Source organism: Glycine max, chromosome 10 (assembly GCF_000004515.6).
Source record: "Glycine max cultivar Williams 82 chromosome 10, Glycine_max_v4.0, whole genome shotgun sequence".
Classification (NCBI taxonomy): domain Eukaryota; kingdom Viridiplantae; phylum Streptophyta; class Magnoliopsida; order Fabales; family Fabaceae; genus Glycine; species Glycine max.
Window position 1 is genome coordinate 2,526,835 of NC_038246.2, and position 26,466 is coordinate 2,553,300.

Below are 26,466 nucleotides of genomic sequence, written 5' to 3' on the forward strand. Positions count from 1 at the left end.
GTGTTTTGGGACGTTTGTTTCGTGAATTAAATTATATGTTCGGGAATTATATTTATGGTGTATGGTTATGAGGAATATTATTTTCATTAAAGATGTACGGTAAATACTCATCATTTCTTTAAATAATTTTAAATTTGTTTGAATTAAAAAAAAAGAGATAAAATAAGGTTAAAGTGGGGGTAGTTATTTTGCATTCCCATACAAAAATTGTAGGATTTTCATCCTTTTATATAAAAAAGAAAGAGGAGAAAACATGTGTATTTTGTATCAAATATGAGAATACTACATTCTCAAATTCACATTTTCATGAGTAATTGTGTAAGATATGTTCTAAAAATAATTTTTTATAAATAAATATTAATGGTTAATTTATTAATGAAGATTTCAAATCCATCACTTATTATTCTCTTTGTATTTTGTTTATCGTTAAACCAAACTTATATCTACATCATTCAAAGGAGTGAGTGTCTCTTTGCATAAAGAGGTATTGTCTTTTTATTGGTTTTAAAGTTCTTGTAACCTTATTAGTTTAGGGTCATGGGGTTTCTTGTCTCGTGAATTTTTCTCAGTACTTTAAAAAAAAAACAAACAAATTAGATTATTATTCCCTTTGACCAAAGTTTAGTTATAACTTATGTGGTCCCCCTATGAAAGCATTTTTCAAGACCTTGTATTTATGGTTGATTCGTCCTAAGTTTGAATAGTTATTTTTGTGTTTTTCTGAATTCTAATGCTCGATGACATTGAAATGTTAAAAAAAGAAGCATGCAAGATAGGGTAAAGTGTTTGAGAATATTTTCTATTGTAAGAAGATCACGTTATAGAAACTAGGGGTAGGACAGAATATTCTTGGTTTGGACTAGGGTATTTTTGAATAATTTTTTTCAGAAAGCACTTTTTAAAAAAATTAAATGGGTTCCCTCCCGACTAATTCTCAAGTTTAATACTTTTGCATTCATGCTATAAATAGCAAAGTAGCCACAAACAACAATCTAATTAGTTAAGTAACGGCTTTAATTAGCTTATAAACATAATCAAGTCCAAAAGACGTCCCAGCCAGGAGTGAAATGAATAATACAAAAATACGATTTTGCGACTAATAATACGTGTGTATCCATTTATTTTAAACAATTCATCCATTCTTCTCATTGCCTCTATTTCTCTCATCTTACCATAATATAAATCCTATAAAATTTATATATTATTTTTTCTATTTTGATTTTTTTTTCTTAACTTAAGATTCATCAGAAAAAAAATCATAACTAATTCAAAATTTGACTTGTAGATAAAATTTAAGCCAAGTATTTTCACCAAAGATTTCAACACTTTTTTGTTTTGTAATATTAATGTTGAACTCGGATTCCTTGCCCACCCACCCACGCCCGTAAATATATTATATGCTTTTATTTAAATTCATTGCATTAAGTAAGATGATGAATGATGATAATTTATTGGAGCGCGGCAAAAGAAAAGAAAAGAAAAGGAAAGCCGAAAAGAAATAAATTAAATTCAAATAAGAACAGGAACATAAGACTAAGAGGGGGGTCAAAGTTAAAAGCGTATTCTGGGAAAATGACTCAACAGGAACACACAAAAGTAAAATAAGAGCACGGGCAAGTACGGTGGCCAAACTAACGCTCTCTCTCTCTCTCTGCACGCTTATATTCACTTCCTCTTCAATTCATTCACCTTCCTTACTTTTATTTTCTTTCTCTGCTCTCTCTTTAATTTGTCTCAACGTTGAAGTGAATTGCTTCAAGTCCAAAAATGGAGCAGTATGAAATTCTTGAACAGATTGGAAGAGGTTCCTTTGCTTCAGCTCTACTTGTCAGGCACAGGCACGAAAACAAAAGGTGAGCCCACTCACTCTTATCGTGTCTCTCTCATGTTTCCTTATTCTCACTCACACTCATGAATAACTTGCATATATATATATATATATATATATATATATATATATATATATATATATATATATATATATATATATATATATTTTCATTATTATGTTGTTATTTTTTGTGTTTGTAAAATTAGGTATGTCCTTAAGAAGATACGTCTTGCCCGCCAGACTGATAGAACTCGTAGATCTGCTCACCAGGAGGTAATACTAACACTAACACCACCTTTTTAGGTTTTATTCTTTATATTATTCACTATTGCATTTCATTTTTAATATTTGTTGCTTTATGTTTTAAAATGTGGAATGGGGTGCTTACTTTTTTTTTCTATGCTAACTAAGGATTCTGAGATGCTTTGTTTATTCTTTGTTTTGCAATTTGCAGATGGAGCTTATCTCTAAAGTTCGCAATCCATTTATCGTAGAGTATAAAGATTCCTGGGTGGAAAAGGTCAGCTTTAAAGAACCAAAAAAAACATAAAAATCAAAACTTTTTCATTTTGTTGCCATTTTTTTTGTTTTGTAGTGTTTTTGGTTTATGCTTGACAAATGGGACTTATTTTGGACTGGAAAAGTTTAATGTTTTTTTTTTTTGCTTATCTCTTTACAAATGTTGAACTTTTATTATATTAATCAATGATGATGTTGATGTTGGAGCCTCTTTTTTTTTTTGTAACAGAGAATAGAAAATGGGTTTATGATTATTGATTAATTTTTAATTCTGAAATTTGCAAGCTGGTATCTGCTCTTCCAGGGTTGTTTTGTATGTATCGTCATTGGCTATTGTGAAGGAGGAGATATGTAAGTCATAATTTCATTTAAATATTAAATTAAGTGTTTGAGGAACTCAGAACATATGTCAAAACGTTTTATCTTTTAATTGTTACTAAGTTGCTCTTCTATAATTTCTTTGTTGTGCAGGGCCGAGGCAATTAAAAAGGCCAATGGCGTTTATTTTCCTGAAGAGGTTGGCCGCTCTTGCAGCAATTCTTTTTTATTTTGAGCCTGCCATGAATAACTTTCAATCTTTCATTCCTGTGTGGAAGTTTTATGGAAATTAACTAATTAATGTCTATCAATTTTTTGCATACAGAGGCTCTGTAAGTGGCTGGTTCAACTGCTGATGGCACTTGATTACTTGCATGCAAATCATATTCTTCATCGTGATGTCAAGGTGAATGATTTCTCTAAGTTCATTTACTGAAGATGTTATGTTGCTGAGTATATAAAATCTTTGATGACCTACTTTATATTGATGTTTTATCCATGTTGCTTTCAGTGTTCAAATATATTCTTGACAAAAGATCAAGATATACGTCTAGGTAATGGCTTTCTTCATTCTGTCCTCAAATTGCACTTGCACTTCATGAATGTGTTTGGAGCCTAAACATGTCTAAGTTGTTGTGCCTTGTTTTAGTATCCAATCCTTATGTTGTGTATGTTGGATGCAGGTGACTTTGGCCTTGCTAAAATGTTGACATGCGATGATCTTGCATCCTCAGTGAGTGTTATAGCCAAGATATTCTATTGATTACTCTCACCTGATATCTTACTGTGTGTTTTTGGTCTAAGCTTAGGTTGTGGGGACTCCAAGTTATATGTGCCCTGAGCTTCTTGCTGATATACCCTATGGCTCTAAGTCAGATATCTGGTCTTTGGGTAAGATAGATTATTTTTGTACTCATGAGATCACCTAGGCTTATTTACCCTTTCCTTTTCCCATCTTCCAGTATTTTTTTCATTTGCAATTGACGTTGGTTACATCTTATAATAATTGTCAGGATGCTGTGTGTATGAAATGGCTGCTCACAAGCCAGCTTTTAAAGCTCTTGTAAGTTTCTGTCTATGGCTGGCAGTTATTTGTTTTTTTTTTAATGTTTTTAATGAAATATTATTTGCAAAACTTTTTATATTAAGGAGGGAAATTTGATGGGGATACAAATATTATATTGCATCATTAATTTCCATGGTGATGTTTGAGCTATTACATTTTGGAACACAACATGAAATCAGTCCTTTTTTTCTCCGTCTTCTATTTGAGCAGGATATGCAAGCACTGATTAACAAAATAAACAAGTCGTTAGTGGCTCCACTACCAACAGTGTATTCTGGTTCTTTGTAAGTCTTCTATTTCCTAGTAATTTTTATTTCTTTAGACTTTTTATCGGTTAATTGGTAACATTGGAAAGTGCATTGGTCGTTATCAAGTAATAAGGTAAAAGTATGAAGTTCATTCCCATGAGGATTAGATCCAAGTACCAAATCACAAGTTATCTCTATTTGAATTGATAATTGGGAAAAAGGGATGCATTTCATTGAATGGTTGCAAAGAGAAGATAATATAATACAAAAACAGAACATAGAAAACAACAGGTCTCACAATCAGTGTAATAACAATTATTACCCCCAACGAGGGTTAGACTATGTTCGATAAAACTAGTTCAAAAGTTAGTTAAAAGCTAAAAATTGTTAAGCTAATTTATTAAATCATAAGTGTTTGGTAGAATTATCTGTTAAAGTAGCTGAAAAATATAAAATGATAAAAATGGATATTTATATGATATTTTTTTTATAAATTTCAATTTTATTTTATGGGCAAAAATATATTTTGAGGTGTTATAATTTTAATTTTTTAATTAATTTTAAACTCTTATATTTTTTTTATTTATAGAAACATTATTTAATTAGATTTTTAGTTTCAATTGTTACATTTTTTCATATTATGTATTCTACTTACATTTTTCATATTCATAAAATATTTTTAATCAAGTTTAAAATAAAGTAAAAAAAAACATACACTTAAGTAGACATTATATTTTTATTATGTTCCTACAATCACTATTGAAAGAACAGTTTTTTGAGGATGATTGAGGAGGAAACGTTACTAAACATACACAAGTTAATGTACTAATATGCTTGACATGATACACAACAATTTTATAAAAAATTATATTTACAAATATATGTGACACAGTTATAGCTAAATTTCACACTTATCATCTGTCTTTTGTCTCTTTTCTCCCCGTGACTATGTAACTGCTATGTTTCTGTCTATGCCTGCAGCAATTTAAATAATGTCTGTTTCTTATTTCAGTCGAGGGCTTGTTAAGAGTATGCTGCGGAAGAATCCTGAGCTTCGGCCAAGTGTATGTTTTCTCTTGCATATTTCTTTGCATTTGTCAAGATGTGATTGTGGATTGATTAATGAAAACTAGTCTATAAAAATAATGGTGTGCAGGTATGAGATATCATTGTCTGTACATTGCTGAGTGATAAATACAAGACAATTCTGTGGTCTCTTTTCTTTAGTTTTTGTTTTTGCAATTTTTAGGCTTTTAGCTTTCATGTTATGTGGTATAAGGTAGCGGAGCAATTCTTCTTGATTGATCCCTTAGTGTTTCTTTCCCAGCCTCTAATCATATATCGTAGTACCTTCTAGCTCCATGTAATGTATATTGTGTGAACCATTTTCTAGTTAAGTTACCTGAGGGTTGGCTTCTGGAAAATGTGAATGGGACGTGAAAAATGTATGGAACTTCAGGAACTTATGTTTATTTTACACTTCTGCTTAACATGCCTGTCAAGAGGCTTCTTATAGAACCACTTATTTGTTTTACGTTTTGAGCTTACCTTTGGATGCAGTAACTTTGTTAATTACGTAACCTTATATGTATTAAGGTAGTACCAGCCTTTAAGTTTGTTCCCTTCATCTATTCCTGTGCTGATCAATATTTTAATTCCTTATTTTTCTTATCTCTATCATTGTCATCATTATCAGCTTAATTCTCACTTCTGTTGTCCTATGAAGCACAGCCAAGAATTTATATTGAAATTTTAAGTGTTAAGACAATTTCATTTGAAACAAATTTCTTCCTTACATAATGTGAAGGCCACTGCTATAATTGCAAAAGTGTACTTGTTCTCCCCCCCCAACCAAATGTATAGTTAGTTATACAAATTATGCTCGGTTAACTTCATTTTGGTGGATTTATTCAACACAAATTAAGTGCAATTGTTTTGGCAGGCTGCAGAGTTACTAAATCATCCGCATCTTCAACCTTACATTCTTAAAATTCACTTGAAATTAAATAACCCCAGAAGAAGTACTTATCCATTCCAATGGTCTGACTCAAACTATGTAAGGAGGACTCAGTTTCTCGAGCCAGGATCTGTTTCTACTCTTTCTGACAGAGACAAACGATTGTCATTCAGCAATGACAGGGCCTTGAATCCTAGTATTTCTGGAACTGAGCTAGGTTCTGTGTGTTCTACTCAAAGAGCACTAGGATTCTCTACTTGTTCAAAAGAGAAGCACTATGAACTATCTGTTGGCCTTGTCCGTGAAGAATGCAATTTTAACAAATCAAGAGACACAAAGTCCTCAACTGTTGATAGATTGCCAAGATTGAGATCAGCTAAGGAATATGCCACTCCCCGACGGCAGACTATACCATCAAAGATATCCTATACTGGTTCCAAGCGTGAGTTAGTAAGTTCCAGTTCTACACTTCTCAATACATGCGTTTATCTTTATGACAATAAATAAGGAAACAGAAAAAATAATTTGACTGTACTGAGACGATTGAATTAACTTCTCAACCTGAATTATCATTTGAAGCATGTCAATGGTATCATATATGATTCATTTAGGTTCAACATGCATGCATGTGTGAATACATTATAAATATAGGTTCTTCTATATTATCAATGTCAAATGTCATTACATGATGATTTCGTATTAATTTCCAGTGGGGGCTTAATTTGTGGTGTGGTTTCCTTAGCCTCAATTAATGGAGCGTATGTATGTTATTGAAGAATCCAGGGTGTATATCAGTTTATTTGTTTGCTCATCATTTCAGCTTCCATCCACTCCAGCAGGGGGTAAATTCACCCCACCAACTAGAAGAGCTTCCCTTCCACTGCCTACCAGAACCATGTGCACAACCACCCCTTATAGAGCTAATGTTGGTCTTCTTCGAGGTGTGGACTCTCCTGATATTTCTGTCAATGCACCGCGAATTGACAAGATGGCTGAATTCCCTTTGGCCTCTTGTGAGGATTCTCTCTTCCCTGTCCGTGGAACTTCATCAACTTCCGCTCAGTGCTCTTCTGGTTCGCCAAAGAGTGCTGACTGCTTAATCACGAAGGACAAGTGTACAATCCAAGTTGTGGACAAGGCCAGTGTCCCTTCCAGTGGCAGTGATGCTTGTCCTGCTGCTCCAGTTTCACATGGCAATGAATGCTCTGAACATGCTGTTTCAAGCCACTCCTCTGCTGAGTCTAGCAGGCACAGGTTTGACACCTCGTCTTACCAGCAACGTGCAGAGGCATTGGAGGGTTTGCTCGAGTTCTCTGCACGGCTCCTGCAGCAACAGAGGTTTGAAGAACTTGGGGTGTTGTTGAAGCCATTTGGTCCCGAGAAGGTTTCCCCAAGAGAAACAGCTATCTGGTTGGCTAAGAGCTTCAAGGAAACTGTGGCCTAAGGTTTCCTGAAGCATTTTTAGATCGTTAACAACAGTGTAAATTTATATATAATTTGAACAGTAGCTTAGCTAGTTAGCTTCTAATTATTGTTCTAGTTGACATCATTAGCATTTTCTGATATGCTGCACTCCGCAGCGCTTGCACAAGTAGTTTGAAGTTAGTTTTCTTGCTAGTAAGATCAAAAAGAGAGGGGTCTTGTTGAAGAGTTTGGTTGAGTTCAGTGCACGGCTCCTACAACAGCAGCAGAGGTTTGGACTTCGAGGAGTCCTGGAGTGGTGTTGAAGCCATTCGGGCCTGAGATTTAACCGAGGGAAACAGCTTGTTGACTAAGGTACAAAGAAATTGTGGTCTAAGTATTTCGGACGCACTTTTATGATCATTAACAACACTGTAATCTAATGTAGAACTATATATGCTAAAATATGAAGAGTAGTTTAGCTTCTTTAATCGGATTTTGCTCTTAATCTTATTGATCTAGATGGTACCATCGGCATTTTTAAGATGTACGCTTTCCGCAGCACTTGCACAGATACTCCTAAGTCCTAAGACCTAAGTTAATGATTTTCTCACCAATGCTTTAGAATTATTTAAATAAAATTGAGACAAACCACCTTTGACTGTAAATATTCTTTTTGAATGCAACACTCATTCTTAAAAAAAAAAGAATTCAACACTCATGCAATGGTGTATTATCACCTCATGTAATAAATTTGACGAGTTTAAGTCACTTGAATAAATTACTTAATATACCATTTAATGCATAAACTAAAAACTTTTCTTATTTACTTTTTTGAAAGATAAGTTCCATTAATTTCCAATCATATACCTTAATACCTTACCAAAGAAGAACTCATGTAATTTTGTTATCAATAAAAATTTAGTGGACATATCCATTTTAAGTTACCCTCAAACGTAAACCCATTTTGTGAATATTCACATAACACTGGCCCACAGTATCATTGTCGTCCTCAAGCGTTCATACTTCATTCTATACTTCTCTCTCTCTCTCTCTCTGCAACTGCAAGAGATGATGGAGATGGAGGAAGCAGAGACGATCGATCTATACGAGCTTCAATATTCAGACTTATCTTCACCTTCAACTTCATCCATGGTCGATTCCATCATGGAAGCCCTAGAACCCACTGTCCCAGGCCTCCTCGCCGTCCCCATCGCTTCCAACCTCCGCTCACACCTTCTCTCTCTCTCTCGGAAACTCGCTCTTCTCGACCTCGACACCCGAAAACTCGTTCTCAAGGTAATTGCAACTTTATATCTATGTGGATTTTGATTCTGATTCAAATTCATTGTTACACATAACATCAATCTAGGGTTTAGGTTCAAAATTAATTCAGTTTTGTAGGGATTCTCATCGTGCTTGCATTGCGTGCTTTCCTTCCTAGGAGCATAACTTAGGTAGTGACGTTCCTTTAAGAAACCCTGACAGGAGTGTATCCCCCTTTGCCATGCAACTCAAATATGCAAAATCACAACATGTTCAACAAACGGTGAGTGAATGCTATGGCATGGAATTCGAGAATCTTGGAAGGTCTTTCAAAGAGCTAGGGTTTTGCATGATGGAGCTTGGGTTTTGTCTTGCTCGAATATGTGACAAGGCTATTGGTGGCAATGAGTTAGAGCAGAGTCTATTGGATTCATGTGCGGCTAAAGGGAGACTCATTCATCATCATTCACATTTAGATGCTCTCCTCCTTAAACAACATGAGAGGAGCAGGGCAACTAGCAAGAGACGTGGTAATAATGTCAAACCATTGGAAGGGTCAGAGTCGAATTCAATTGCCAGCAATGTGAATTCGGGTGGAAATCATTTGAATTTGTGGCAGCAGTGGCATTATGATTATGGTATATTCACTGTTCTTACAACTCCATTGTTTATTCTTCCATCATATTCAGAGACAAGCAAAACGGAAGATACATTTTCTGAGTCTTGTTTTGGTGAGTGTCCATCACCAACTGGGCATACATGCTTGCAGATATATGATCCCAATAAGTAAAGAAAGGGCCATCATGGTAAAGGCCCCTCCAGAAAGTTTTATCATTCAAGTTGGGGAAGCTTTGCTCGACCCTGTACTTTGTTCATAGACCTTCCAAGTTTGAAAATTTGAGCAGAGAAAATTTTGTTGTGTTTCTGCAGCCTGCATGGACTAAAACATTCTCTATCTCGGATTATCACCATGCAAACTCTACCTTCAATGGTCAACTTTTAGTGGCTACTGATGAGGAGCAAGAGCAGTCTGAGCGGGATAGTAATAATCTAAGTCAAGAAATTAAGAAAATAGTTCCCCCTCTTTCGTCACGGTTGAAGGAAGGTATGACTTTTGCCGAGTTCTCACGTGAAACAACAAAGCAGTTTTATGGTGGTAGCGGTTTGCAGTCAAATAGATGACTAGTTTCTTCGGGTTAGTCCTGCTTCAATGTATACCCCTGCCAAAGCAATATAGATTGATTAGTTAAACCTGACTCATTATGTATTTCGGTACCTTTTTTTTGGAATAATCATATTTTTGCAAAAAGAGATGCACTTCTGATACAGTATAAACTACATTTCATTTAGTGGAATGACAGTATATTTGGCGAGCTGTTTAACAGTAAAGAATTTTTGCCTGTTAGTTTTGAGAAAATACTTATTGTTTTCATTTATTATTCCATAAATTTTTTTTATAAGATGTTACTTTATTTGTTTTTTATAGGTTAATTTATTCATTTGAAATTGTCTCCATTTTAAGTATTAGTTTCTAGACGGCTTCTAGCATGCAAAAGCTTACTAGGTCCTGCACGATGCGAAAGTTTTTTCACCTGTCAGATCCATCTGTTCCTTAGCGCGAGATGTAGGATCCATTTTAATATGGATTTGCATTATTTCGGCCTTTTTTTTTCGTGTTATCGTTATATGCTTCTATTGGTTCAATTAATTTAACTTTGAAAGTATAATCAGTTAATTGTTAGACATATGAGCAGTATTTTGAAATAGTTGACATTGTTAGAAAAAAAATGAATAAAAATAAATAATAAGAATATATAATAGGCTTAAATAATAATTTGCTGTCTAAATCATTTAAAATACGTCAATTGTATCCTCAAACTTTTAAATGCTTTAATCTGGTCTTAAAATTTTAAGACATGCCTCAATTGTATCCTCAAACTATTTAAAATTTTATATTTTCTCATATTTAACTAATTATATACAATTTATGAAATTATATTTAAAATGTAATTGAAATTTGTTTTTTCATCACAAAGATAAAGAAGGATATTTTCATTTATTTTAATAAATTTAATAAAAAAATTATCCTCGGAGTATATAACAACTCATGCATCCTTGCTTAATCAACTTAGTTTGACTCCATTCACAATATATATTTTATTTGTATTAAATATATTTACATTTAAACATATTTTATTATAAATTCTAACTATTTTTATTTAATTGAATTGCTTAATTTTTTTTTACTTTTTTTCATAGTCTTTAATATATTTATAATTAAATTTATATAATTTTTTTGTTTATATTTATTTTGTTAAATATATATTATAATTAAATGTATTTATTTATAAATAATAATTTTATTTTAAATTAATTTAACTATTTTTAAACTATTGTTGTGATAATTGTAAAGAAACAATTAAATATATTTACTTATAAATTATAAAGAAATAATTAATTTAAGTTAATTTATGTAGTATAACAGTAGAAATTTGTGATTACTTGATGAAATAAAATGGAAACCAACCAATCCGGTTGATTCGTAAGTCGTCACGATACTAATCCATGGCTTTGGTTCCTTGTGCGGGTGGTCACAAAATGACAAAGCATCCAACGTAATGAATATGAGTCTCTACTCCTATGCGTGGATAGGATACAGTACGGTAATGGATAAGAGAGTCTACTCCTAGTGCTAAGCCACAGATGAATCCAACGGGTGATAAAAATTTTGCACCGTACATGACTTAGTAAGCATTAATCTTTAAACCTTTTTGTAGCTATTTTACATTGCCAAAAAAATTTCTCTATTATTGGCTTCAAGAACTTAACTTTTATTTATGTGTATTATAGACTAAAGCTTAAACTGTGAATAACTATAGACATAGACATTAAGTGAATAGTTTAACTCTCTTTTTTAAAATTTAAACATAAAAATGTTGAAACAAAATTTTGGGCTATTTTCAATTCAATATTTCCTTCATTCTTTGTCTTATCCACCCCTTTGTCTGTTTCATACTTAGATTGAGGAGGAAACAATCACTTTAATCTATGGAAGTGGTGGACACTAGGTTATGTTGATTCCAGTGGTTACCTACATCTACATGTGCAATTCTCCAATTTTGTTCCTACTAAAAAAGAAAAAGAAAACAGCAGAAAAAGTGTCCTGATCATGGAACTGAAAAAATGTTTTTTTATCTTGCAGCTGCTAGCCGATAAACAATGGAGATGAATCTAATGCCTTCACTCTTTCGGCCTTTTCCGCGCTCACATTTTTGTCAGGATATGCCTGCCAGGGAAGGTTCGCTTCTCGGTCTTCCAAAGCTTTGGCTTAAACCAATAGAAAAACCGGCATTCTACATTCACCAGAGGAACGCTATACGCATATATAAATGCCTCTTTTTTTCTACTTGCTAAGTTTTTTTTTAATCAGCAAATTGAATACTATCTCCTCCTCCGATCTTATTTATAAGAAATAAGTTCTAATCTATTTTACGGTATAACTTGTTTCTTATGTATAGGATCAAATGTGTTATAACTTATATATATATATATATATATAAAAGAAGAAAGTTAGTTAGTATATAATAGGAATAGGTACTTATCATGAAAAGTATTACAATGAACACTCCCAGAACAACCTATTAAGGTTATGACATTTAAATGATGCAACCATAAATATTCACATAAATATTTGGATACAAGATTAAAAGTTTTTTTTTTTACAGTTTTTTAGAATTTTTCTATTGAAAAACTATATATTTTCAGTAGAAAACCTGTCAAAAACACATTTTTTTTTATCCAAACGGGCCTTAATAACCCTGTTGCTACTTGCTACGTAACTCGTATAATCACTTTATCAATGTGTAGTTGTGTTAAAATCCTTTGGATAAGCATCACATTTTGTGCAACTGACCTGGAAACAAATGTGATTGTGTTAAAATCCTCTGGTAAAAAAAATTAATACTTGTGGCGGAAAGAGTAAAGAAAAGAAAAAAGGGAGCCTATGCCTATCTATGCTTTCGTTAGTACAACGAGTTTGCCACTTACGTAGGTCTCGCTTTTTCATTTCTTAGTGGTCTTAAAGGGGTAACCAAAGTTGACTTAAAAAAGAAAATTTGAGTAGGAATAGTTTTCTGAAAATAACCTGAAGTGCAATTGAAATTCAAGGGGAACAATTGTCAATGAGAAATCGAGGCAAAAGGAACAAAATTTCCACCTTTTGTCAGTGATGAAGGAAGTGATTATAAAACCAAAAAGCTAAGGCTGTTTCTCACTGCCTTTTTCTTTTCTCCTTTGTTCAGAAAATTATGAGAGTCCATGGTGCTGAAAATTTGAGAAAACAGAAGCTGATGATGAGTGATGACGTCTCTGTGCACGCGCATTTTAGCACAGGTTCTCTTCTAGAGCAGAACACAGCTTTTGTGCCCAACACAACACTGGAGAAAAATGTTTCTGCTAAAACTTATTTTGTTTGGACTTCCTAACCTGTCGGCCGTGGGCGTTGCCAACTCCTACGACAACAAGGAACACCCATGTTGACATTTTGACATTTTCCTCTCTTCATGTCTGAGATGCAGACACTGTTTCCTCCTTCAAGAATAAGTACTTGTCATAAAATGGTCCTATGTATTACTCTTGAAACTAACGGGTATATTTGCTAATATTATCCAGAACCAGATGAAACTCATTTATAGTCTCATTTCTACTTTTCTGACTAGATTTGAATCTTCAGAATTTCAAATTGTTCTGAAAGGAAACAACTTCACGCTCCCAAACAATGAATAATATATATATATATAACATTCGACTAGATTCCTAACCCTTAATTTGTAATCTTATATTACCTCCGTTTTTTTTATAACATCCAACAATCCAACTTTTTAAATTTGTTTGTTTTTATATATAAATATCTCTAATTAAATTAAAGAATATATATTTAGAAGAATGGAAAATATTAATGATAATGATATTTTTAGAAAAATATATAAATTTAGAATAAATTTATTGTTATGAATTAAATTAATTATTTTTCTTAATCTTAATAAATTAAGTAATGATAAATGTTAACTAATATTCTTAAAACATTAATTAAGAAATTTTAAAAAAATTATTATTAAAATTTGCAAAATTATGTTAGGGACACAAAGTCCTTAAGCAAGCAAATTATAATCACCTCTCAGATGAACAGTGTTAAGTGACAGTTTCCATTTAATATTGAATGACCAAATTATCCTTTAACCTAAATCATTCCCTCACCTTTGGCTTCCACGGCGAGCCCTTGGTGACCCGGCTGCATCGTCGAGGCCACGCACCACGAGAGGACTATGGAGACCAGCGTACTCGTCATCTCTGTTTGCGGCTCCGACTCTATACCAATCACGCACCATAACCCCAACCCGATTTTCAGATCTGTGTTTTTTCTCTCAAGTCTGGGTTTGTTGATTGGTTTGTTCAATTTTGCGATGTTGGTTCATGGATATGGTACCAGAGGATATATTGGAGAAGGTGGCTGTAACCAAGCTGAAATTGGACAAGGATCGCAAGGCAAAGGGTCGTGTCGCCACCGACAAGGAGAAGGGTACCAAGTTCACTCTCGTAGACATCATGTATGGATTTTGTTTTCTTATGTTAATCAAACAATATTTTATCCTTTTAATTTCAATGCGATTAATATTTACCGTCCCTTTTGTAATAGTATTCCATTACTGTGTTTGCATTTTTGTTTTATAATTACGCCGTTAACGAAGTGCTCATAGGCTGACAATAAAAAATTAACGAAGATGGAGGCATTTTTGGGATTTTCTTTTTTAAAAAAAGTTGTGCCTATCACGTGATCATAAAAGTTAACGGAATTAACTGCGTTTATGAAAGACTGGGTGCCATAACAGAAATGGATGCATAATCAAATTAAACCTTAAGGGAGGTTACAATAATTTGTTATAAATACTATTAATATTATATGTCGGGTCCATTACTATTGTCACGTGAATTGTTATACTTAAACCATGAGTGATGATGAGTCTTATTTATTATTAGTGCTGGGTAATGATAGTTGAATCAGTCACTAATTATAGCTCAATAAAATGTTCAACACTAATTTTTCAACTTAAAAAGTAATTTTTTGCCACTTCTCTTCGTGATATCAATTTAATAATGTTAGGATCTACAAAAAAGATCGTGTTAAAATGACATTGTCACCCAATTCTCCCTACGCCCTAGTCTCTGATATCGAGCACATAGCAGAAAACAGTACTTTATTTCCAGTATGCACTTCACAGCAAAGTACTTCACAATTCACATGGTGTTTGACCAATTTTCACTGCTCTTAACCCACTTTATCACCTGCTGAGTGCTGACCAGACATTGCCCTCAGGTCATTAGCATTATTATTAGTATAATTATAATAAAGTGTTTGAGTTGAGAAAATTTTAAAATTTGAACAGGAAAAAAAAATAATATTACTATTTTTTATTTTTTATTTTCTCTTCATCAAATAAACAAATATCACCATTTTTATATTCTGTTTTAAGTGTTGGGTGGTGAAGAGATGATAAAGAAATGAAAGGAGGGCCACCAGAAAATAATAGATTAATAAAAGTGATTTTTTAAATTATTGTATTGATGTTAAATATTTATCAATTTTATTCACAACTAATTTTTGTAAAAAAATTGACTAAGCTATTTTTAGTGAAAGTTTTCCTCCTTATTACTTTTTTCATCAATAAGACTTGAATTTGAAATTTTACTTAATAAAATTAAATTTAATATTACTCAAACCAATAACTTATTGGTAAGAGTAAATTTGCTTGATATATACTCTATGGAATAAGGTAAAAAAAAAAAAAAAAGGTAGATATCACTCAAATTTATTTTCATGTAAAAATCAGGAGAGATAACAAATAATGTATATCAAATATATTTATAATTAATTTTTTATGATCGTAATTAATTTTGCATAACATTGTGTTATCGGATATCAAACACTTGCTTGTCAGATGAACTTGTAATTTGTGTATCTCTAATTTTGACTCAGTTTTTATCAACTTGTAATTTATGTGTCTCTTGTTATGATTCAATCTTTATTATTTTTTTATAACACAAATTTCTATCAACCTCATTATTTGTCTCACTATTTGAGTATGTTTTAGTGTTTTATGTCTATTTTTTCTTTATTTCTCTTAAACTAAAAACATTTATCAGTGTATTTTTCACTTATTTTATTCACATATTTCTCTCTTCTTTATCTCCATATGTTGATTTATTACCCCTTTTTTCTCGTATCAAACAGAGCGTTAATTTCTCTCTCTCTCTCTCTCTATTATCAAACCATTGAGCAATTGCATTGTCCATTGAGAACTGATTAAGTGGTTCGTAGAACTAAGAACAAATTCTTGGTTTGAAATAACATTAGAGTGGGTTGTTTTAGCAACCATGTTATAAAAACCATTATTGTACAAGTTCTTAACAATAATAGTGTGTTTAAATGTGGATTTCTGAAAAACTTGGGAGTTACTTTTACGTTAGATAATGTGAATTTTAGATAAATTTAGATATGTGATGCTCAACCAAACACTTGCTAAAATATTACAAACTACTTTTCTACCACAAAGTATACAGATCCATTTTAACTTGTTAAATAATTTTTATCATTATTAGAGTAAAGCATTACTAAATTTTTTAATCTGATGTGTATAATAAGACACACTGAAGATGACTGAAGAACATAAAGAAAAATGCACCATTAGACAAACCATCCTCAAAGATTCTACTATATATACCCCTTCACTTCAGGATGTCAACTTACCTCTCAAAGCTACAAACTTTGAAGATCACACACAGACACAGTTGTTCAACCCTGACACATGGAACCCAACCTCACAATGAAGTTTCGCAGAAATGAAAACCTTCCAACCAATGGCAAACATTTGCCAGAGAGCCCTCGAGTACCAATGGAGTTTCTGTCTAGATCATGGAGTGCTTCTTCTCTTGAGGTCTCTAAAGCCCTTACACCTCCTTCTTCAATTTCAGACATACCTTCCAAGCCTCCTAATGCACCCTCTTCTGTCAGTGTCACTAACTCCATTTCCGAACAAGCTTCAGAGGAATTCTCAACCATGTGTGGCAACCAGTTCTCTTTTGCTTCCTCTGCCACCTCACAGCTTGTCCTTGACCGCATTATGTCACAGTCCGCTAGAGAGGTAGGTCTTCACCATGTCACATTGCTTCTCATACTATGTGCATGTTTGAAAATCCTTTACAAAATTATGTTTGAGGCAAAAGTAATTTTGTTAATGGATCAAAATTCTTACTTTTGCATTTATTTTGCTTTTCTCAGATGGATTTATATTAGAATGCCTGTCACAACATATCCAATTACAAACCAAACATGCACTATGTTTCTCTCATACAAAAACCACATTATTTTTCACATTTTTGTTTTTTCTTTGTATCTATGACTCCATATTGGTTTTAAAATAATGTAATGTGTGATGTGTGTTGGACAGGAAGTGTCTCCATTAACGTCAGGTAGACTGTCTCATAGCAGTGAACCTTTGAACGGTGGTGCTTCTTTAACCGGAACGGATAGTCCACCAATCTCTCCTTCTGCCGAGTTTGACGATGTTGTCAAGGTATTTCTCTGTTCCTTTCCCCCTTTCTTTTGGACCGAGGAAGGTTGGTGAAATGACTCTACTGTTGCACTCAACAGTGCTTTCTCACAAGTACAATAATAGTTTTTTGTAAGGTAACTATTGTATTACTTTTTTTTCTTGTTCCTCTTCCCAATCTCACTTTTGAATGTAGTATCTTGGTTCCTAAGTATGTATGTAGTATATTTCAGTAATTAAGTTTGAAATGTGTTTAATTTAAGTTAATCTTAAACATAGATTTAAAGAAGGTGGAGTTGATTTTGATAATATGCATGTGGGGCCATTGCTATAACTAGCCTATTGGGTTAGGAGGGTTATGATTATCATATTCACCTGTCACCATGAGGCAAAATATGTAAAAATAATTCACAAAAGAAATTAAGAAAGGAACTTGAGGGTCCCAACAGATTCATCTGTTACTCATGACTCTTTTTAGTTCCCATGGCTGCATTGAAGTAATATCTATCTATGTTCATAGCTATTCAAAAATAAATTCCACATTAATAATGGTGGCGTTTGGTGCTTACTGCTCATGGGTTTTCCGTGAGTGAGAGACTGAGAGCCACCTTCCCTTTATTTCTCCCCATTACCACACAAAAAAGAGGGAGCTAGAGCCTAAAGTTCTGGAGGGGTTGTGACTTTTCATTTAAAAAATCAACATTTTGAAACTTTGGAGATAACCTTTGGATGGGTCCTGGTGAGTGTTGAACTATTGAAGTGGGTAAATGACACGAGTTACTGTTACTGATATGGTTTCCAGTCAACTTACCCTACCTGCCTGATGATTGTCTCATAACAAGACAAAGATTTTGACTGATTTTGACTGTCCAGTGTACCTTATCTCAGCATTCACGCAAACAATCTTTTCATTTTGGAATTTTTCCTTGGTAGATAGAAAAAAGTTCAATTTGGCCTTTTTACTAGAAAGAAGAAATCAAAGCATAGAGTTGGCACAGGAAAAGACTAGTAGGATTTATTCTCGCAACTCGAAAATGTGTATTTTTTTGATCGGCAGAAAAATATGTGTATAGTTTTTTTTTTATCTTTATTACAGGAACTATGAAATGAAATGTTTCATAGAAATTGATATAAAAAAAATGAAAAAGAACACTAGCAGAAATAATTAGGAAAAGACATGCATGCCAGTGACTTATGAGTGGCAAGGTAAATAACCATGAATAATTGAATATTGTCAGCATTTTTTTCTTTTAGAGATGGAACAATTTTATGATGTTAAATTAATCCAAAGAAGTAATCATGCCAGTCTTAATTGCAGTTTTTTCGGGCAAACAATTCCATTCACCCCTTATTCAATGTTGGACGAGCCATGAGTGGTGCTACTACAGGCAATGCCACTCCTTCCTCCGGACCTAAAACAGTTGGAAGATGGTTGAAAGACAGAAGAGAAAAGAAGAAAGAAGAACACAGAGCCCACAATGCTCAACTGCATGCTGCAATTTCTGTTGCTGCGGTGGCAGCTGCAGTTGCAGCCGTCACCGCGGCAACAGCAGCCTCATCTGCAGCTAACAAGGATGAGAAGATGGCCATGGCTGTGGCTTCTGCGGCCACGTTAGTTGCTGCTCAGTGTGTTGAGGCTGCTGAAGCAATGGGAGCTGAGAGAGATCACCTTGCTTCTGTGGTTAGCTCTGCTGTCAATGTCCGTTCTCATGATGATATCACAACACTTACAGCTGCAGCTGCCACAGGTAGAGTTTATTACTATTATTATTAGGACAAAACTTTGATGCAGTGTCATGAGGAAGTACTTTTGGTGCGATTTTTCAATCAGAATTCAGGTTTCACCTCGAAAATCTGTTTACTTTTAATGAACCTTTATTAGGCAGATTACCTTGTTGAAACTCCAATTTTGATTGGAGTATCAAAAGAACATATAAAACTGCATTTAAGTTTTGTCCTTCTTATTATAACTATTGTTAAGAAAACATTAAGCTACTGCTCCTAAGTCCTAACCAAAGTTGATACAATATGAAAGATCTCTGAATAATCCCTTAGTCCCAGATGGAACATTACTTGTACACATGGATTGTGAGAGGTAGTAGCTAATTAGTAATAGTCATGTTAAGTATTTTTCTCTCTTTGTATAGCCACTTGAAGAATATGATCCTTTATATATGCAGCTTTACGAGGGGCTGCAACCTTGAAAGCAAGAGCATTGAAGGAGGTGTGGAATATTACTGCAGTGACCCCAATTGAGAGAGGCATAGGGATTGGAATATGTGGTAAAGGCAATAACAGTAATTCTAGCACCAGTGATAGTGGAGAGATTATCAATGGTGAAAATTTTTTGGGTGCCTGCAGCCAAGAGTTCCTAGCTAGGGGCACTGCATTACTCAAACGGACACGTAAAGGTAATTTCATTAACAAACGTAGCAATATATATTAACAGTTTGAATTTTTTCTCTCATTTGCAAAATGATTAAACTCCATCTTGGTAATAATCTGCAGGTGATCTTCACTGGAAAATAGTTTCAGTCTATATACATCGAACAGGCCAGGTACTTTTTCCATCAAGAATTCATAACATTTCTTCATTTCATTTCCATCCCCAAGCATTTTCAATTTCCCTTTGAATTTTATCGAAAAATATTCCACTAATTTGCTTCCATTCTTCGTCAAATCACATGATCCATTTAGCATTACTAGAATTTCTGTTCTTTATAATGAATTATATGAAATTTTAACTGATCGCATGTATGAAATACCTATTATGGAGAGGAATAAATAAAAAGAATTTTATATTCAGCTTCAAATGAAGGAATTTGCAACAAAACAAGTAGATAGAATCCAAATTCTAATATAAAAATGGAAATGAATTGAAAATTTTGACCCAGATTTCAAGAATTTTTTTTTTCATTCTAAGGAATATAAAAAAATGCATCCCTTTTCTATCATTATTATGATATTCCATATTACAATTCAATTGGGATACCAGAAAAAATGAATTCGAGGCAGGTGGAATTGGGTACATGTATTGTTCATTCATCATAAAGCTTGCAATCATTTCAGGTGATGCTGAAAATGAAGAGCAGACATGTTGCAGGAACCATTACCAAAAAGAAAAAGAGTAAGCTATTAGCCTAGCCTGCCATTAATTACATTTCTTTATTTTTGCTTGCCATAACAAAAATTCATAATTTGTGCTCTTAAATTGCAGATGTTGTGTTAGATGTGTGCACAAATTTACCAGCGTGGCCAGGAAGGCATCTGTTTGATGACAGTGAAGAAAGAAGGTATTTTGGATTGAAGACAGAAGCAAGGGGGATTGTGGAGTTCGAATGTAGAAATCAAAGAGAATATGATACTTGGACTCACGGGGTTTCTAGACTTCTTTCCATTGTTGCACGCAGACAAAACATAAATGGGGTTTGAGATGCACACCTAATACTCATTGCCAAGATAGTCTCTTGCTACTGCTTGATTATTTAAACTATGTATTTAGCTGTATTCCATTTTTATTCAGACACTAATGGATTTTGTAACTAAATAATGAACACACTATATTTTTCTCCCTTATGTGGCTAAATTTCAGTACGCTATGACCGCTGTTGTGCATTATCAATTCTTAAAGCCATTAAAATTTTATTAGTAAAAATTTAAATGAAAGTAGCAAAAATATTTAATATCATCAGAAGAATTATATTATTATTAAAATGAAAAAAAATAATTCCAAAATAGTATATTTGATAGTCAAACATTTACTATTTAATTACTTTAATGAACTGTAATACTTAATATATTTTAGTTTTTGGTTTAATGTCACTCTTATTGTAATATGTTTTACAATTAGTTACTGAAAGTTTTATTATAATCATTTATGTTTTTAAAATATATTATTTTGATCATTTTTATTATTTGTTGTTAGTAATGTTAGGATTCTGTTCACATCTAAATTTTAAAAAAATGTTAAAATGTGATATTTTAAAAAATAAAGAATCATAATAAAATTTTTAAAACTTAATATATTAAAATGAAATAATTATAAAAAATAATGAATCAATATAAAATAATTAAATTTATATAGTAATGATTAAAAATTGTTATTATCTTTCTTTTATTTTAAAAAATAACTAGAATAATAATAATAAATTAGTGAATGAAATTATTATTATTATTATTAAATAATTAAATTAAATAATGAAAATATGATAATAAAGGTGATTGTTGGTGATTTTAAATCCATCTTTTTTCTTTACTTAATAATTTTTTATTTTTTAAATAAAAAAATAATGACTATTTATAGTCATCATTAAGTTAACTTAATTATTTTAAAATTTAAAACATTAATATTTTTTAAAAAATTAAAAAATTGAAAAAATAACATATTTCAAAAACATAATAAAAATAAAATTTTAAAATTTAATATACAAAAATGAAATATGAATAAATATTAAGAAAAAAATTAATAATTAATATGGCTAATATTAATGCAAATACACATTATCTTAAATAAGAATAACTTAGAAATTATAACGAACATAATTTTGTTATTTTTTTTCATATCATAACCCAATGCCCCATATATTTATCTTGTATTATAATATAGACAATTTACCGACAAAAATCATAACCAGAAAATAAGGAATACAAATAACAATTTTTATAACTTAATGAACTAAAATAACATGAACATAATTAATTAAAAGTGACATTAATCTTTTTAAAATAATTAAATTTACATAAAACTGTTATTATCTTTATTTATTTTTAAAAAATAAATAACAATAAATTAATGAATGAAATTATAATCATTATTAAATTATTAAAATAAATAATAATAATAATAAAGGTGATTATTTGTGATTTCAAATTCATTTTTTTCATTTACTTAGTTATTTTTAATTTTTTAAAATAAAAAATAGTAATCATTTTTAACCTTCATTATATTAAGACAATTATTTTAAAATTTAATACACTAATGATACTAATGTTTTTAACAAAAGATTGAAAGAAAAAAAAAGACAAAAATATACATTTCAAAAACATAAAAAATAAAAATAAAAATTTTAAAACTTAATATACCTATAATAAATCAAAAGTGATATTAAGAAAAAAAAATTGATAATTAATATGGCTAATATTAATAGAAATACATATTATCTTGAACAAGAATAACTTAGAATCATAACAAACATAATTTCTTAACTTTTTTTCCATATCATGAGCCAATGCCCCATATATTATATCTTGTATTCTAATATAAACAATAAGGAACACAAATAAGAAAGGGAAAGTCGTGTTTATAATCAAGTACAAAATTTCATCGCTAATCTACTATTTATGAACAACTTTTGACAATAATCCATTGTATACTAGACACCTAGCAACAGAGCAAGCCCCAAAGATATACTAGTTGACAAGAATTTGTTTTCGGAACCCACTCTCGTCCCCCACAAAAAACAAATAATGTGCAGGCAAGGAACGGAATTGCATATGACACAATGATCTAACTATCAGCGGCTCTGAAAATAGTGAGCAGAGACAGGAAGAGGTTAATGATGTCCAGATACAAGGAGATCGAAGCCCAAATGTATTCATCGTACGAGTATCTCTTGATCAGGTTGTCTGTGTCATAGATGATGTAGCCGCAAAATATAATGGCTGCCAAGCAACCATAGATCATCACGGACAATTTACCCAGTGGAAACAGAACCTGCAAGAGAAAGAAAAGGATACAAGGATTAAACCGAAATAATTACAATAGCACAATACTACATGTGAAGCAACAGTGTTTGAAGATCATAATACCTGAATCAGAGCAAAGACCATAAGAACTAGCACTGCACCAAACAAGAAGGGTCCAAGGAAGTTGAAATCATGGCCTCTCCTTGCAGCCCAAAATGTGTAGAGTGTTAGAGCAATCACCACCACAGCAGTCAATATGACAGCTTCCAGAATAACTTTCTCTGTATCAAATTATCCAGTGCCATTGGAAAAATAATCAAAACCATACACAAGTCGGCAATTTTCACTGAAGAATGCAACTTAAGTTGAACGAAGTTGCACAAGCCAAAATATACAAGGGAGTAAAGTCTTAACACGTGACAACTTGTTGTTCTCAATTTGGATTTCAAGCGTGGTTTTATACTTTTATTTCCCATTGCAGAAACGGTAGTTACATCAGAAGCTGCCATGTAAGGGAATAATCCAATCTCCTCCCTCCATTGCACTCTCAATGGAAGGAAGGAATCAGTAGATCTAAACTTAGAACCCTAATGTAACCACAAAAATAAGTTTTACTTCCTCGCTTCCTTTTTAATTGTTGGATTTTTGGAGAATTTTTGTTTCTATTACCATCTATCATTTACAAAGTTGAAGATCACATCCTTTTATCAATTATAATCATACTTGTCTCCTAATTTTAATTAATTTAGGCATGCATTTATTTGAAGTGGAAAGAAAAATGGGTAAAACACAAAAGCCCAAAACTATTTTATTAGAATCAAGAAAGATTATTGCAATACTTGGTTTCTACATAAGAAACTTAGAAGACAGATATAAAAGAACAGAGGAAATAACATATTGCCTTAATATCCTCCCAGACCGGACACAAAAATCTCTCCAACGGAGCACCCACGCATTGGAATTTGGTCACAACCCACAATGATGGATTTACCCCGAAACCCCAAGTTCAATATCAAGAGTAATCCCAATTTCCTAAATTTAATTCTCCTTTGTCCATTGTCCCGAATTAGAATCATACACATCAAAGTCCAAATTATAACCAAGCAGACCAAACTAATAGTGTCTTTAATTCAAAGGAGAAAAGGAAAGGATGGGAGCTTTAGCCGATGGGAGGAAAAACCTGAACTATTATATACCTCTATAAATGGTAAGGAAAGTAATGAAAAATAAAATTGTGGAACAATGAAGTGTAGATTTTTAAATCAAACAAGGTAAAATTTAAAAACAATTCTCCCTCCTCTAGGACCAAACACAAAGGTGTTGCAAGTTGAACAACTAAAACAACATAAACCATAATTTATTTCAGTTCTATTTTTTCTTTAAAAAAAAAACACTAACAAACAAATTCTAAATTACCACAAAGAAAAAAAGAGGACACAGACGATGAATCTTACCGCTAGTAAAGGCGCAACTCAATCCAACGACAAAACCAAGAGACACGGTGAAAACTGCTAGGAGCAAGTAATTGACGGGATGCTTCTGGGAGTAGTAGTAAAGTGGACACAATGCTGCAATTGCACGCAAAACCAACACAAAAAAAGAAAGAGAAATCAGAGAAAAACTAAAGAGGAAGTAAGGAATGGAATCGGAATGAATTAGGTTAAGAGAGACGCACTGATGAAGGGGACAAAGATGAGGACGATGTAGAGAGCCAATCCGGCGCCGGTGGTGGCGAAGAAGACGCTGATTGGGCGGACGGTGACGACGACGGCGCCGACGACGATGGTTACGAGCAACTGTATGGCGATTATGGAGTATACTTTTCTGATGAAAGACCAGCGCAGTTCGGGGCTCTCAAGCATCATCGGATACAGCGGGCGAGAACCGCTTTCCAAATCGGTTTTTCCCAATGGTTGGTTCCACATCTTGTTGCTGCAGAGAGAAAGAAAGAAAGAAAGAAAGAAAGAAAGTTAATTAGAGCTTTTGGATCTTGCTTGCGTGGATAAATGAATGAGTTTAAGCGTGAGGCTCGTGTGGGAAAGGAAACTTCGTGAGACTTCGCATACCTTACACGAGTGGGGAATGTGAAACGTCGCCGTTTGTGTACGCGTTGGACACGTGGTGTGTTTTCTGGTTGACGCGTGTACGGATTGGAAACTCTAGATTTTTCCAACGGTGATTAGCCTGTAACTGATGAAACGGGGTCGAAGAGCAAAAACAAAAAAGAAACACTACAGCTAATATTTGAGTTACATTTTTTGTTGAGCATGAGATTATTCATGAATTATTGTAAATTTGTAAATTTTCTAATATTTGAGTTCTTTTTATACATATGATCACTGCAAGATAACGAGGATAAGTATTCTAGTATAGTTGAATAAGGGAGAGATGATTAGTTTACGTTAACGCCTAAAACTAAAAGTAGTTTTATACCTAACAAACATTCACTCATTCATTTCAAGTCTTAATAGGATTCAGATTCAGCATTTCATGTGCTTATATGGTCTACTTTACAGCTCTCAAGTTTGGATCTTATCCATCAGCACGTTTTTATTGGATTTAACACCAAGGACCCGTTGTAGCACAACCAAATTTCATTTCACATAAAGCAAAATTACCCTTGAAAAAAATGTATTCCAGTGTGTCATCAACATTTGTTGAATTTAATAATTATGCACAAATAAATGCATTGTCAACTCTTTAAGCGTGTACATAATTAGTACTATATGATAAACTTAAATTAAAATAATAAGAACAGTTATTATTAAGTTGAATGTAGGAGACAAAATAGCCTAGTTCAACAAAATACAAACTAAAAGCACAGCAAATAGCAAGCTCTAGAAAAGTGGTGTCAGATGGTCACAGCCAAATATGAGGTGGAGAATCGTCTAATCCAACGAATCATGACAATATCCAAAGTGAGAGAGGACACTTTAGATATGTCTAAACTTCTCCTGCCATTTCCATTTAATCATATCATATATCTAATTTAACATAAATTTGGTGTCTTACATCATTAGCAGGTCCTAATGAGAGTCGACTTGCACCTTAATTAGTCATCGATTTTGCAACTGGATCCACCACAAAGCTTAGCCAAAGTAATGGAAGACCCCAAGTTCAAGCAAAAGAAAGCACTAGAAGCATTGCGAACCAGACAAATTAAGGTGGGAAGATGTTCAAAGATGTTGTTCTCATATTTGATTTAAATAAATTTTCGGACTAAACCAGTTTTTAATTATCATAATTTAATAAGTAAATACTAATATAGGTTAGGTCAATCGTTTGCACCATACTTAGCCTATAAGTAAATGATGGATATTGTCTACCAATATTCTTTTTAAGACAAATTAATATATTCTCTGGCTGTAGTAACTATTGACTCTATATTTTAGTTTACTATTTTTTAACTGCTTTAACTGTTGTGGCTTTTATAACTCTGGGGTTACTGCTGTATAAATAGCCCCTTTCTGTTGTCATGCAAAGGAGAAAATTGACTCCTTAAAAGAATAACAATATAATTCATCTTCGCTGTGTATATGTAAATATATCTTTTTAGTTTGATCTTGTTT

At 32.6% G+C, this 26,466-nt stretch overlaps 4 protein-coding genes and 1 long non-coding RNA gene across 5 annotated transcripts; 3 read left to right on the plus strand and 2 right to left on the minus strand.

Moving 5' to 3' along the window:
• The first annotated feature begins 1,528 nt into the window (after positions 1 to 1,528).
• Positions 1,529 to 7,831, plus strand: LOC100810347 (serine/threonine-protein kinase Nek2). Its single transcript, XM_006588582.4, has 15 exons — positions 1,529 to 1,617; positions 1,747 to 1,853; positions 2,038 to 2,104; positions 2,286 to 2,351; positions 2,655 to 2,701; positions 2,822 to 2,867; positions 2,994 to 3,074; positions 3,180 to 3,222; positions 3,352 to 3,401; positions 3,478 to 3,559; positions 3,682 to 3,731; positions 3,945 to 4,018; positions 4,995 to 5,046; positions 5,925 to 6,389; positions 6,760 to 7,831. The coding sequence occupies exons 2-15, from the start codon at positions 1,768 to 1,770 to the stop codon at positions 7,381 to 7,383; spliced, it is 1,833 nt and encodes a 610-aa protein (XP_006588645.1). The 5' UTR covers positions 1,529 to 1,617; positions 1,747 to 1,767; the 3' UTR covers positions 7,384 to 7,831.
• A 408-nt stretch (positions 7,832 to 8,239) lies between these two features.
• LOC100810874 (uncharacterized) lies at positions 8,240 to 10,025 on the plus strand. Its single transcript, NM_001365146.1, has 2 exons — positions 8,240 to 8,639; positions 8,785 to 10,025. The coding sequence occupies exons 1-2, from the start codon at positions 8,412 to 8,414 to the stop codon at positions 9,394 to 9,396; spliced, it is 840 nt and encodes a 279-aa protein (NP_001352075.1). The 5' UTR covers positions 8,240 to 8,411; the 3' UTR covers positions 9,397 to 10,025.
• Positions 10,026 to 12,735: 2,710 nt separating this feature from the next.
• LOC100820156 (uncharacterized) lies at positions 12,736 to 14,233 on the minus strand. The gene is made up of 2 exons (XR_416207.3): positions 13,863 to 14,233; positions 12,736 to 13,196 (listed from the first exon to the last, which is right to left on the minus strand). It is a non-coding gene; the product is annotated as an uncharacterized lncRNA (long non-coding RNA).
• Positions 14,234 to 16,352: 2,119 nt separating this feature from the next.
• Positions 16,353 to 20,786, plus strand: LOC100811415 (VAN3-binding protein). Its single transcript, XM_003536865.5, has 7 exons — positions 16,353 to 16,804; positions 17,111 to 17,236; positions 18,531 to 18,960; positions 19,393 to 19,623; positions 19,721 to 19,770; positions 20,282 to 20,339; positions 20,430 to 20,786. Exons 1-7 carry the CDS (start codon positions 16,469 to 16,471, stop codon positions 20,642 to 20,644), a joined length of 1,446 nt encoding a protein of 481 aa, XP_003536913.1. The 5' UTR covers positions 16,353 to 16,468; the 3' UTR covers positions 20,645 to 20,786.
• Positions 20,787 to 22,409: 1,623 nt separating this feature from the next.
• On the minus strand, positions 22,410 to 24,935 carry LOC100527528 (uncharacterized). Its single transcript, NM_001250411.2, has 4 exons — positions 24,573 to 24,935; positions 24,352 to 24,465; positions 23,021 to 23,178; positions 22,410 to 22,925 (listed from the first exon to the last, which is right to left on the minus strand). The coding sequence occupies exons 1-4, from the start codon at positions 24,820 to 24,822 to the stop codon at positions 22,719 to 22,721; spliced, it is 729 nt and encodes a 242-aa protein (NP_001237340.1). The 5' UTR covers positions 24,823 to 24,935; the 3' UTR covers positions 22,410 to 22,718.
• Positions 24,936 to 26,466: the final 1,531 nt, after the last annotated feature.